This window comes from Macadamia integrifolia, chromosome 6, assembly GCF_013358625.1.
Source record: "Macadamia integrifolia cultivar HAES 741 chromosome 6, SCU_Mint_v3, whole genome shotgun sequence".
NCBI lineage: Eukaryota > Viridiplantae > Streptophyta > Magnoliopsida > Proteales > Proteaceae > Macadamia > Macadamia integrifolia.
In genome coordinates, this window is record NC_056562.1 from 4,222,798 (window position 1) to 4,236,946 (window position 14,149).

The 14,149-nt window shown below is 38.9% G+C and overlaps 1 protein-coding gene across 2 annotated transcripts in view; it reads left to right on the forward strand.

Moving 5' to 3' along the window:
- Positions 1-14,149, forward strand: part of LOC122081169 (DNA-directed RNA polymerases I and III subunit RPAC1-like) — a 46,164-nt gene that overhangs the window by 812 nt on the left and 31,203 nt on the right. For both annotated transcript variants that reach the window (XM_042648169.1, XM_042648168.1), the window contains exons 2-6: positions 3,389-3,516; positions 3,612-3,797; positions 7,656-7,785; positions 7,886-7,966; positions 8,062-8,261. In XM_042648169.1, coding sequence (XP_042504103.1) covers positions 3,406-3,516; positions 3,612-3,797; positions 7,656-7,785; positions 7,886-7,966; positions 8,062-8,261 — 708 coding nt within the window. In that variant the 5' untranslated portion in view covers positions 3,389-3,405. The remainder of the gene's footprint in view (positions 1-3,388; positions 3,517-3,611; positions 3,798-7,655; positions 7,786-7,885; positions 7,967-8,061; positions 8,262-14,149) is intronic.

The window sequence follows — 14,149 nt, forward strand, 5'->3', positions numbered from 1 at the left end:
AAAAAAAAAGAAAAAAAAGAAGAAGAAAAACCCACCATAAGAGGAAAATTTGCAGACTAGATTATGGGATATAATTAATGGAATTGGTATTTTATGTCATAAATATACATAAGAACTCCAAGGAACATGACGAATGTGGCCACATTTATGTAAAGGACAAGGGTTTTACAGCTCTTTTTTATTCTTAATAATTTTGGTTTGCTGACTCAAGTAGTTGGGATAAGGCTTGCTTAAGTGAAGCTTGTACTTTTCCAATTCTTTCATCAACTGAGGCACACTCACTGTTTTTATTGCTTTCACTTTTTGGCCATTTGTGCCTTGCTTGGAATTGGTTTTTCATTGGCATAAGTACTGAGAATCTATGAACTTGCTTGAAGTGTAGTACCACAAAACAGTCATTTTCTTGTGTATTCCCTATGATAATGGTTGGTTTGGGACCCTACAGCAGTTCAGGCATTGGAAAGGGTTCCTGCTCCTAGAACTCTTAATTTCTATAATTCTCCACAGTAGAGATAGAAGTCCTGGGAAAGAACCTGCAAATCCATGGAATTTATTGAATTGAAAAGGACAACGTGCAGGAAACATTAAATGTTGAAGCCGAAGGATCATGTAGAAGGTTTGGGATGGAAAACGTGAAAATTTAGCTAGTTAGTAGTGGCTTTGAGGCTCACATGCCACATTGGATTTTTCTATCTTCTTTTTCTGTGTTGCATAGACATTGTTATGTCTTCTCTATCTGAATTCTGTTGGGATTTTTTTTTCTTCTTCTTCCTTTTTTTTTTTTAACTAACGACGGGTATCCAAGCCTTCAGCCTGACTAGTCTCATAGACCCATATTGACCCACAACCACATGGACCGGGTCATTCTGGGGATGAATGAGAACCATTCGACTTTAACCGAAAGTAGTGAAGAGCACTAAACACCCCGGTGTGAGTGGGCCCAAGGAGGTAAAAGGAGTGGAACTCAGAACCACACGCTTCCTGAGGCGAAGGTCCCTTACCAACTCGGCTACCCCCTTGAGGTTTTGTTGGGCTTGTTTGTTTTCTTGATTTATTCATTTTTTGTGGTAGAGATGGATGGGTTGTTTCCAAAGATTCTATTGTGAAACCTTATTGCTGGGAAACAAGCATAGTTTGGTCCAACTCATTTAGAGTCAAGTAATAGTTTTAGTAGGTATAGAGTTTTTATAACAAATAAAACCAATGGTCATTTGAAAGGTCAGTTTTTTTTTAATAGTTGTTGAACTTCAACACTACCGAAGAAGATTTTCTTTTATATTGGAGAAAATTGCTCTTATTTTTGGATGTTTTACTACAGTTGATTTAATTATTTGTTGAATGTTATACTTTTGAATTAACTGAATGTTTTGAAGCTGGATTTTATTAATCTCACATGGCTCAGTTGGTATAAGAAATTTCAAATTTCAAATAGTGCATCAACTATATTAGGAGCCCAGGATGGAGAGTTTTTGTTTTCACTTATTTGTGACCGTACCAGTTGCTACTGTTTAGTTAATAAACGAAGTTGAAGAACTGTTCAGAGAGTTTGATGGGACCAAATTTTTTTTTAGAGCAGTTGGCCTTGATAGGAGATAAGTTGAAGGAGAAGCACTAGGAGTGGTATAGGCATTTGCAGTGGAGGTCACCGAGTGAACTGGTAAGGGGGAGTGATGTAATGCAGATTAGAAGGGTTAAAAGACCAAGGGGTAAGTTGAAAATGGCTGTGGAGAAAGTAAAAAAGCAGATATGAAATTCTTAGTTGAGTTGAGTTGGTCATTTTGGTTGGTTAAATGAAGAAGTTCTCCATTTCTTCCAAGGGACGTTCAGCCCCTTGTCTCAATTTTTGTGTAATATATGAATCATTTAGTTCTGATACCATTCCAATTCAATCAAGTATCCAATCTGTTATGAAGCCAAAAGAAATGATTAGGCTGTCTAAGTGGATGGGTCTGCCTCAGCCAATCCTATAAGAGTGTCCCTTGTTCTCTACTATTTCACCCAAAAGCTCGAATTGTTAGGGAAGGGCAGCATCAATGTATGCATCAACTCTCCCCCGCACATGCAGGTCAAGATCTCATGGTCCTTGCATGGGATCTCACTCGGCATTGAGGGAGAAAAAAAATGTTGGGAAACTCTTCCAATGCACTTCCCAGGAGTTGAACACTTGACCTCCCTATACTGATACCATGTTCACTACCTTTTCACACAAAAGCTCGAACTGTTAGGGAAGGGCAGCGTCAATGTATACATCAACATCCCTACCATCTGTATCTTCTTTTTCTAAGAGATTAGTTTTCTTATAGGGATTTTGGTTGCAATTTTGAGATGTCTTGGTTTTGTGATGATTCCAATGCATATGCTTATTTTAGTCATTAATCATTTGGTTCAAGTGGAGAAAATTTTCTTGTAAGGGCAGAGAACCAAAAGTGGGTTGCATTGGTGATCCACGGGTACACAAGTTCATGGTAAATGGACCACTTGTACCAACAAGTATCTAGCTTTTATACCCATTAAGACATGTGCATGGTTTTCTCCCTTCAACTTCGGAAGGGGCTTCTATTATGAGATTCACAACCTTCTTCGAGGAAGTAAGAGTGTAGATAACAAAACATTCGAGTTTTGCAAATTGACCATAATTGGCAGGTTTAAGATGAATAATGACAAATCTGGCTAAATTTATTTGTATAGGTTGTATGACTAATATATTGAGTGATTCGAGGCAACTCATAATTTTAAGGTAGGGAAAGAGGTAGTGTTTATAAGAAACATGTAAAAAAGGTGTTCTTGTGATTGGTTGCTTCCCTCTCCTTCCCCACAATCGTTTGAAAAACACTTGATTGCAAGATCTGCCATAATTCTTTTCTGGCCTCCATTGGAACAAGATGTTCACCTGTCTAATAGAACTGACTAAATTTCTTTTCTAAAAGAATCAACCTCACAAATTGGTTGTTTTTTCTATTGAATTATTATGCAAGTAAAATGGAGGTGTTCTTTTAGATTGAATCGTTGAAGAAAGTTCCTGATCTTACACCACTGCCGATCTAATTTCTCTTATATTTTTTACTGCTGATCCAATAAGAAATTTTCAACTTCTTCTACTGTCAAATTGATTTAATGCTTTGGAATTGGATTTCGTTAATCTCATAGAATATGACTTATTTAACTTTTAAAAGTTCTATAACAATTCATCCAGTGTCGGACCTGGCCAATGTTCTGACTTGGAAAACCTGAGGTTACCATGAACAACTGTTTCCATTATACTGTTTGTAACAGTTAATTTCTTCTTTTAAACCCTATGGCCCAAACAAATATACTCTCTCTCCCTTCCCCACTCGCTTGCACTAACCCCCTAAAACCCTAAACTGACTACTTTGTCTTGGGATTATAGATACAGGTGGGTGGAGAATGTCTAGAGTAACTGCTTCTGACTTGCCTGATGTGCCTAAAGGGCAGCTCCCTCAGCACCTTGAACTCCAGAGAACTCGTGTTCTATGCGGGAGTGATGCTCCTACTCATGTATGCTTGGATTTTGTTTCTTACTCTATTTTTTATGTATCAACTTATGATTGGTATCATGTTCTTTTATTTCTGTTGAATCTTTGTATCTGTAGACGGAAACTATTCAATACTCTGGTGCATATGCATCAATTGGAGTTGATAATAGTCTCCGGTTGGAGCAATTCTGCAAAAAATTTAGAGTTGAAGTGATTCGGCTTACAGAGGATGATATGGAGTTTGATATGATTGGTATTGACCCTTCAATTGCCAATGCGTTTCGGAGGATCCTCATTGCAGAGGTATGGATTTAAGGTTCAAATTCTCATATGGTACTTTTTTTTGTTCTAATTAATTCTCCTCCATCTTAAAGTTTTCCTCATTGCTGATCTATGTTTTGATTTATCTTGTGTTTACCTAATCCGTTATTACTGTATTTATTTATTGCTGCGTATTTTGGTTGTTAGTTTTATGCTTTTTTCACATATAGAATATGTTTAATGATGACATTGATTGTTGATTTGCTTTCATTTTCTTTCTCCTTCCATGTTCTGTTACTAATTTCATTTTAACCTTTTGGGAACTATATTCCCATCCACACCATCCCCTCAAATTGTGGTCTAATCTCAGATATGATTGGATTTTGAAGTTTAATTTTTTAGGGTTTCTGTAAAGACTGGGCATGTTATCTAGTGAAGCTTCAATTATTATATGATTAGTATTGACATTGCCTAGGGTAGATAATTCTTAGGGAAGCTATCCCATGCAAGACTCTGAGAATCAGGCTCAGGGACTGGATCTGTCTCAATCCATGCCAAGATTTTATCATCTTATTTATAGTGTTTCTGTGCAGTCCTGCTATTGAATTAGACAATCCACTGTGGATTGATCTTGAACTGGTATCAACCAATTGCCAATACCATGACCTCGTCTGTGACTTTGATGTAAGGTATTTTCACCCTAGGCAAACAACCACAAAAGAAATGACACTCACAACCAGTACAGGTCTGATCACAGGACAAAGAACCCAAATAGAGCAAGCAAAGACTAGGATGGGGCTGAAATACATCTCTGAGATTAGGGGGGCTTAGAATATTCACACCTGGTCAGAATAGGGCCTGTGGGAGGACTGATAACAATCAAATAGATCCTTCACAGAGCAGCAACAGAGCAGCAACAACCCTGGCTGAAACAGGGTTTCGAACAGCAATGAAGGAGAAGCCTGCGGCTGGCTGTCCAGGCTTCTGATGGCCCTCAAACAGAGGTCGAAAGGGGCACCTGGGGGCATCAGTAAAACCCAAAAAGGGCTTAAGGAAAAGCCTGCTAGTTTGGGAGATACAGGAAAAATCAATTTGGCTCAAAACCTTGGCACCTTGGCTGAAATCGATTCTTATCTTGGATGCCTTCAAGCTGGTCTTTTGATGGAGCTTCTGGAATTCAACAAGCTTGCTTTGATCACTCAAACACTCTCTGATGTAGATAAGTCACTTGGGCTTATTTTATTGTAAATAAGCCTTGGGTTGTGTTATGCATGTTTTGGGCCTTTGATCCCATGGATTTTCTTTGAAATAGGGCACTTTAATAGGCCTAAAATATGGGTAGAAGATAGGAAAACGGGATTTTATTCATTAGTTTAATTAGTTGCTATATAATTCAATAAAGGCCCATTAGGCCATTAGTTGGTTGTAAAGTCCTATATGGACTATTAGTTAGTTAGTCTTACTCCATGTTGGAGTCATAAAGTCAAATCCTAGTCCTATTTTGAATTCCTAGTTGTAGTAGGAGTGTCTAGTCCTATTGGGAAACTTGCTCCTAGTATTAGTATGATTGTAAACTTCCCCTCTATAAATAGAGAGGCATATGTACCATTATTAGACAGATTTGAATGAAAGAAAGCTTGCATTTATGAAAGAAAGTTTGCAAGTAAATGCTTAGAGCAGTTGAGATGGTTATGGGTGAGAAGCCCAGGTTGAGATAGCCACTTCCTTTATTCTCTTTCACCCTTCTCAACCCCCCATCTGTTTTATTCTTCTTTTTTATTTTATTTGCTGTAACATTCAAGAGGTATAGTTTAGATTTTGATAAAAGTCTCTAGAAATCAGAACCGATCAGCAATCCTAGTGGGAATAGGAGAGAGATCGATCTCCTCTCTTTCTCTCTTCTGTACTCTATTCAGCCAGGTCTTCAATCAGGGTATTCCAGGCCTCATAAGGGTCCCACGATCCTTACCTAGTCACTGTTGGAAGCATTCAACTACTGTTCTTGAAGGTTCTTATCAGTTTTCTCTCCTAGGTCAGAAAATCAAGAAAGCTTGTAACTTCACAACCAGCAGTCAGAATCCTCTCAACTTTGGGGGTTTTTGTACCCTCCCTAGGGACTATCTACGCCCAAGAGTGCAACTCAATCGGACTCCTACAGCCCTGGCCGCACCTCTCTCACTCCAACTCTATAACAGGTCTTTCTCTCTCCCATCGGGTTAGGTTTTGGGCTGGTTTTGCTCCTATATGGGTATCGTATCCTTGGGGATTTATTTGATAGTATTATTCCTTTTTTTCTTACTCCTATTTGTATTGTTTGGGGTTATAAACTGTGGAGTTAGTTACTTGTAATCTACTCCTGCATTACTCTCTCACAGATAAAAAAAAATAAGATGAAAATAAGAAGAAGAAGAAGAGATGGATGAAGTTGTGATGTGATAGATGTGGCTGGGATATGGCTATCTTAGCCTAGGCCTCTCACCGACAGCTATCTCAGCTGTTAATCATCCTTTCTCAGGAGGTTTGAGCAAGCTTTGGCTGCACTTCAATTGTTCTTCATTAATTGTAAAATTAGTACAACAATCTCTCTTTTATAGAGAGTACACAGCCTTGCAATTTGGAAACTAACACCAAAAAGGAAACTAACATACTTTGGAAACTGCTACTGACTTGAACTTAAAGTAAAATAGAAGACAAATAAAAGAGACCTTCTAGAAGACTTAAGGACTTGTCCAACTAAGGTTTGACTGGTCAAACATGAGACAAAGTACAACTGCATTGGAGAAATCCCAGGCAGAAAAAGAAGCTTCTAGACAGACTGGATCGATGGCTGCTTAGGCTCTTCTAGAAGACCAATTGAGGAAACAAAATATGCATTTACTCAGGGGCATCTATGCTGGTTCAATGGCTGCATGTAAGGGCCACATAGGAACAAAAAGTGAGGGCCAGTTGGGCTGGATCAGCCCAAGGGCTGGCTGGCCTTCTTCCTCCTTTGATAGTGTAGGCCAGCATGTGTGTCTACATCAGACTTAGACTAGGTAGACCTAGGATTCCATAGCTTACTGGGTATTTCAAGAGCGAAATCAAAGCCCAAATTACCTAGAGTGGCAATTGGCTGGGATGGAACTGAGAGAGTAGAAGATGAAATAGGACTACAAAATCTTGATGTTACTGTGGCATTACCTTTAAAACTTATTTTTGTTCAATTAACTGAACTATGATAGCAAACAAAGGCATACTTTATTCTAATAGTTGCTTTGGAGATTAAAACAAAGCAATTATATATGTTGCTTTTCATATGTTGACTTTCCTTCTCAGAGTTTTAAGTGCACAATTTGATTAGGAACCCAATTAAGGAGAATGAAAGTAGGATGTACAATTCTCTCTCTCTCTCTCTCTATATATATAGCATCTCTAAGCTTATACATTTAATACAGTTGCAGCTTGGAGTTTGCTACAATTGTTATGATTTGAAACTCTTCATTTTATGGTTTAGATTATGAATAGAAGAATAAAATCAGGGTTTTGATATCAAAAGGCAACAAATTCTGTTGGAGATGATGACTTAAATCTTTGATTTTATCCCACAATTCATAATCTCAACTGCTGAGATTGAACAGAGATAAATCCATATTTTTCATTTTCGATTGCTCAGGCTTATTTTTTCCTCTTAATTAAATTTCGTACTAAATCCAAGCACTCTTCCTTATATACTTTTATGATTTAACTATGTGCAAAATTTATGGTGTAAAAACTATTTTAAAAAATTTTTGTAATGATTTTTTCCCATCATCTGTCCTTAATCATATTTTCAATCATATTTTCCTTATACCAAACTTCTTTAACATTGGGTAGATTGCGGAATGTTATTTGCTAATCCTTTTAACCATTATCTTTATGTAGCTTCCGACCATGGCTATTGAGAAAGTCCTCATTGCAAATAATACATCAGTCATCCAAGACGAAGTTCTTGCCCATAGGTTGGGCCTTGTTCCTATCAAAGTTGACCCGAGGCTGTTCGAGTTTATGTCAGGTTTATCTCAAATTTATTTTGACATATCATGACAATACCTCGTTTCTTTTGCCACTTCTATCTCTAATTTTAGTAATAACTGGTAATTGCTTCTTGGTAGAAAATGATACTCCCAATGAAAAGAATACGATAGTCTTTAAACTTCATGTTCAGTGTAAAAGAGGGGGCCCCCGTATTACAGGTACAGCTATGCACTATTCAAGTCCCCCCCACCCCCTCTCTCTCTCTAGTTGACTGTTGTTGGTTCACATGTTGATAATGTTAAGGTTAATGCAGTGAAAACAGATGAACTGAAGTGGTTGCCGAATGGTGGTGAATTTCCAATAGCAACTTTAAACCACACTTCAAACCCATCTTCAAGACCAAAAACCAATACTTTCTTCACTCACAGCCAAGATTCCTTGCCCGAATTTTCTAACAATCCAATTGCCTCTGTGCATCAAGACATTATTATTGCTAAGCTTGGGCCAGGCCAGGTAATTATGTGGTTAATCATATTGGCCATTTTTGTATGTATGCTTTTATATTTGAAACGTGAACAAATTGTACTGGCACTCTAGTGAAATCATTGTTATTCTAGAACGTAGCAATTTGGCAATGTGAAGAACTTCATACTGTTATGTTTGGACCAAGGATTTAAAGATCAGTATCAGACCTGAATAGTTCATGGGCGATCAATTGAGATTGGTGTGGATCAGATAACCCAAATGAACTGGCTGACCCAGAGGACAAAAGCCTAATACTTCCACCTTATATTTAGTTGAGATCAACGTGTCAAGTATCGGGTATTTGAAACATGAACAAATTGTACCGAAACTCTAGTGAAATCATTGTTACTCTAGGACGGAGCAATTTGGCAATGTGAAGAACTTCATACTGTTATATTTGGACCAAGGATTTATAGATCAGTATCAGACCTGAATAGTTCCTGGGCGATCAATTGAGATTGGTGTGGATCAGATGACCCAAATGAACTGGCTGACCCAGAGGACAAAAGCCTAATACTTCCACCTTACATATAGTTGAGATCAAGGTGTCAAGTATTGGCATTGGGTATCTGATGAGGTATGGTAGGCTGAAACAAGTCACCACTAATATACCTACAGAAACAGAATCTCAGTAACCCAAAACATGGCAGAAACTTTGAATGAATAGAGCTCTCAAATGAAGAACTTGATGAAGGTGAAATTAATATATCCTAGAGATCCTATGGGGTTGATTAAGTGGTAAAAATATCTAAGGAGTAAAGGTGGTGATCCGGTAGACAAGGAGAGGTATCACAGACTTGTCAAAAGATTGATATTTCTATCTCATACCAGACCAGATATTACCTATGCTGTAGGGGTAGCTAGTCGATTCCTACATGATCCACTGATTGCACATTTAGATGCAATGCAACAGATTCTGAGATACTTGAAATTTTCTCTTGGCAAGGGAATCCCATTCTCCAATCATGGCAATCTGATGTTGGAGGCTTTCACTGATATTGATTGGGCAGGATCCATGGATGATCGATGTTCTACCTCTGGAAATTGTACATTCCTAGGAGGAAATTTTTTTACCTGGAAAAGCAAGAAGCAACCAGTGGTGTCTAGATTAAGTGCAGAAGTAGAGTATCGAGCAATGGTTTATGGTGTATGAACTTATTTGGCTTAGAATCTTACTCAGTGATCTGGGGTGATATCTGGAGAACCTATGAAGCTTTACTGCGATAACAAGGTAGCAATCAATATAGCCCATAACCCAGCTCAACATGACAAAATAAGCATATTGAGATGGACAAACACTTCATCAAGGAAAATCTTGTACAATGCTCCATTTGTATTCCGTTTGTCACATCTGAGAATTAGTTAGCTGATGTTCTTACAAAAGGGTTTAACTTGTATAGTATTTCATCCTATTGTATGCAAGTTGGGCATGAAGGATATTTATGCACCAACTTGAGCGGGATTGTTAAGGATAGGATAAGTATGCCACCTTTATAAGTGTACTACCTAGCCTTGTACTACCTTTCGTATTTGTTACCGTTTGTACAACATATCTACATTATAAATGAAGAGTGGCCTCTGTCATATGAGATAAGCCAAATCATTCTCAAAATCCTCTCTTCTCAACTCAACTGTTTTCTGGGTTTTTTCTGGTTGTCCCGAAATGTATCATGGTGTATTGAGTCTATTGACCCATCTTGGGTCCTATTGACTGATATGATACACCCCAATACAAAAGAACGTGTTTTCCCTATATCGTATCACCTTGTATCATATCCACAATGCAATATGCAATACAATATTATTGGATTGTTCCCATTGACACTGATCCTGATTGAGCAATTCAGTTTGGTATCTTCTTATCCTTGACACATTGGTTTGGAGCTCTTCCTTTGAAGGTCTAGATATTTTCTTACAAACATATAGACCAACTATAAAACCTAACATTAAGGTTTTTTGGTGCTCTTGGGAACCCAACTTCAGTTTATATCTCTTGGTTATCATTTTTGGATACTTGGTTGTGACTGACTCGATGTGAAGCTATCCAAGTTATATATTAAATATGATTCCTAAGATAGATTTCATTTCAATTAGAATCATCTATAAAGGGCGTACCCAGTGCACAAGGATCCTGCCACTGAGAAGTTGATCGCTATCATGAACGAATCAAAATAAAACCCTAACTAACCATGAGATAGTGGTAAGAAAGGGGCCGAACCCATAGAGAACTGAAAGGCTAAATTTACTAAAATTGATGTGAATGTTGTTTGACGGTGAATTTTTGATTGAATTTGGAACAATTTGAACTATGATATTGGTTGCACATTTTTGCTGAATTTTTCTAATCTAGAGCTTTTTAGGTCTTTGTCAAGAGTTGTAGCATATGGTTTTGAGTGTGTTGATGTGTTTTACAGTCAATTAAGCTTAGAACATTATTGCCCTTCCATGTTGGTTAACTTTTTGTTTGGAATCTGAAATTTCCATCTTTAGTGAATGTGTTTGATGATTCTTGTGTAATTATGCAAGCCTAAGCCTTATGTGTTGAAAATTTTTAAATCTTGCATTATGACTTCCTCCCAATAACCGGATTTCTTTGCCACAAGTATTGAAATTTGCGTCAAACAGGTGGAATGTCTATATAAAAAAAAGAAAAGAATAACTTTGTGTCGCAAATATGGAGTTTTGCATAAAAAGTTGGACAATTTGAGAAAAACTTGAAAACTTTGATCTTGTCTTGGCTTGTAGCCTATTTGGGTTGAGTAAGTAAGTCCTAGTGGTGTTTTATACCTAGTTATTTAAAGCCATATGGCTTGACAACAATTGACCCAAAGCTCGCTACATAGCCCATTTAGAAAGCTTCATAGGTTAGGACATTGCACGGATCTGAGTAATTTTGAGAAAAAGAGCATGGTCATAGTTGTATGGTAAAAGTGATGGCTTGTATAGCATTTGGCCCTCATGACTTAGCTACGATGGTCGATTTGGAATGTAAGAGTAGAAGTTGGCTAACGTAGAAGAGGATGTTATTGTTTGTTTAGCTTTGTGTTGAATTGGATTGGCATGCTTAGAATCCTTGTTATTGATTCATCGATGATGATCTTATTTATGAGTGGTTACATTAAGCTGATGGCATGATAAGCAAAGTTTTATTTTCTTTCCTCGAGGAGAAGCAAAAGTGCAAGTTGGGGAGCGTGATCAGGTCATAATTATTCATAAAATTGTTATTTAATTTCTAATTTTTTTTTTTTTAGATGAATAAATAAATTCATTACCAAGCGATAAGAAGAATATACAAGGGAGAAAAAAGGTGGAAGGGAGGGAAGGCATTGGCCTTTAGGAAAAACCCAACCCAAGGGAAAACAGACAACAACAGAGCGCCCAGCAAAGGCAGCCAAAATAGATCAAAGGGGATACAAAAAACGAGGTGGGGTGTTAGAATGTATGTGATAGGGGTACTTTAGGAACTGTCTTATGTTGAGTTGTCCTTAAATGTACTTTCTTTTATTTCTCTTTCAACTCCCTTAGGGAGGTCTATGTAATATTCCTACAGCTTGTTTGAACTTAATATATATGGGAAAGAGCATGAAACCTTCCCCACGTTTTGCTCTCATTTCCCCTTCTCCTTCTCTCAACTTCTCTCCTTTTTCTTCCTTCCTCTCTTCTATCTTCTCCCCTCATCTCTAACCCTAGTCATCCTTATTTCTAACTGGAGGGAGAAAGCACTACCACAAAGAAAGAAGAGGGGGTACATCAAGTGGGGGGGGGGGGAGGTGTCAACCCTCCAGGAAGCAATGGCGTGTCTATTCCTAGGGGTGCTAGGGACTGGGCGATGATGGAGGGATTAGATCTTAAAGGTAATGTTATAGTAGATGGCTTTTCAAATCTTATCTGTAGAACGAGAATTAGAGGACCATCTATAGATATTATGCTCCATCCATATGTGGTTAATGGTTGTATAAAAAACAAGCTTGCTAACAATGTCACAAATAAAGAAGCCTGCAAAGGTCATATCAATCCAGATCTATTCCTTATCAAAAGGGAGAATGGTCCTTCTGGAATGCCAACATCTAGAGAGGACACATTTCCAAACCGAGGAAGAAAGGGGGCAGGAAAAGAAAAGGTGGGAAATGTCCTCAGTGCCGTGCGGGCAGAGGCAGCAAGAGGGGGAAATTGGAATGTGACAATAGATGAGGAAGGACTGCGTAGGAAGTCAGTTGGTGATAGTACGCCAAACAGTGAAGCTATGATGCAGGATATAACCCTTGAACCACGATTTTGCGCCAAGGAACCACAAGGCCGGAGGATCTAACAGACGACCAAGCATAGGCAGAGGAGAAGATCCCAGTGGAGGAGGTAACCAAGTGTATTTGCTTCCCTTCCTTGGTGGTCAGTGGGGAGCGGAGTGAGGGAGGACCAAAGGTCGGCAAGAGGAGGGGGAGGGAGGAGGGGACCAGCCGATGGGAGAAATGATAGAGGGGATATGGGAACATTTATAGAGGTTTGAAGTGTAGATGATCCTGGGGGTAACCAGGGAGCCTAAGGGGTGCCAGGGGTCCATCCAGAGGGAGGTGGACTGGCCATTGTGAATGGAGAAAGAAATGGCATTGGGGATAGTGGACCTGAGGCTAAGGATTTTCCTCCAGATCCAAGAAGCATCAGAAGGGTTGGGGCAATCCAAAGAGATTTGAACTTGAAGGGGGAGGAGAGAACCCAATCAACCCAGAACTACTCTATTTGGAGACAATTTTCCAAAATGAGCTTTAGAATACCATCAGAGTTGACCTATTTAATTCTTCTTAAGCCCAGGCCTCCTTCAGCTTTGGGGAGGTAGATTTTTTCCTAGCAAAGACGTCAGAGAAACTTGGAGGAATCTGTACCTTTCCAAAGGAAGGAGCAGAAGAGGCCTTTAATGGATTTGATTGTAGAAGCTAGGAGGACAAAAATGCCAGACCAGTAGAGGTACATGGATTGAAGAACCGATCTTATGCAGGTAAGGCAACCAACATAGGAGAGGAGCTTGTTTTTCTAAAGCTGAAGCCTCTTTCTCAGGAGATCAAGCATATGTGAGCAGTGTTGAGCAGAGAGCCTGGAGGAGATAAGAGAAAGGCTCAGGTATTTGATTGGAAAGGAACATATGGGGAACCTAGTGATCCCAAGGAGATGGGCCTGGGCTGCATCTGAAAAACCAGAGCGGAAAAAGACTAGACTTGAGGAGGTTGATGCTGAGGCCTAAAAGGATTTCAAAGGAATAGAGAGAGGACATAATAATGGAGTTGGAAAGAGGATATGCCTTGAAGAAGATCATGATATCATCTGCAAAAGCAAGATAGGAGAGCAAGAGGGACTTGCATTTAGGAATGGGAGAAATGAGATGCTGGTTGGTGGTAGATTGAATGGAATGTGACAAGACTTCTGGGGCTTGGGAGAAGAGAAAGGGGGAAAAGAGGATACCCTTGCTTGATGCCTCTGGTAGAAGGGAAGTATCTCGCAGAGCTATCGTTTACTACGATAGAGAAGTGGGGGTAGGAAATGCAGGAATGGATCCAGTGAACAAAAAAAGCAGGGAAGGACATTTGGAGCAGGACCTTTGAAATGAAATCCCAACTAATGGAGTCAAAAGCCTTGTGAATGTCAATTTTAAGAAGCACAACAGGAGAATGGGATTTACGATCAAAGCCTCGAACAATCTCGTGGCAAAGAATGATGTTATCCGTGATGCTTCTCCCCACGATGAAAGCATATTGATTGGGGCTCACAAGAGAGTCAATGACTTTCTGAATCCGATTGGTTAGGATTTTGGCAATGAACTTGTAGAGACGGTTACAAATAGAGAGGGGTCTAAAATCATTCATAGAAGCCGCTCCCTTTTTCTTAGG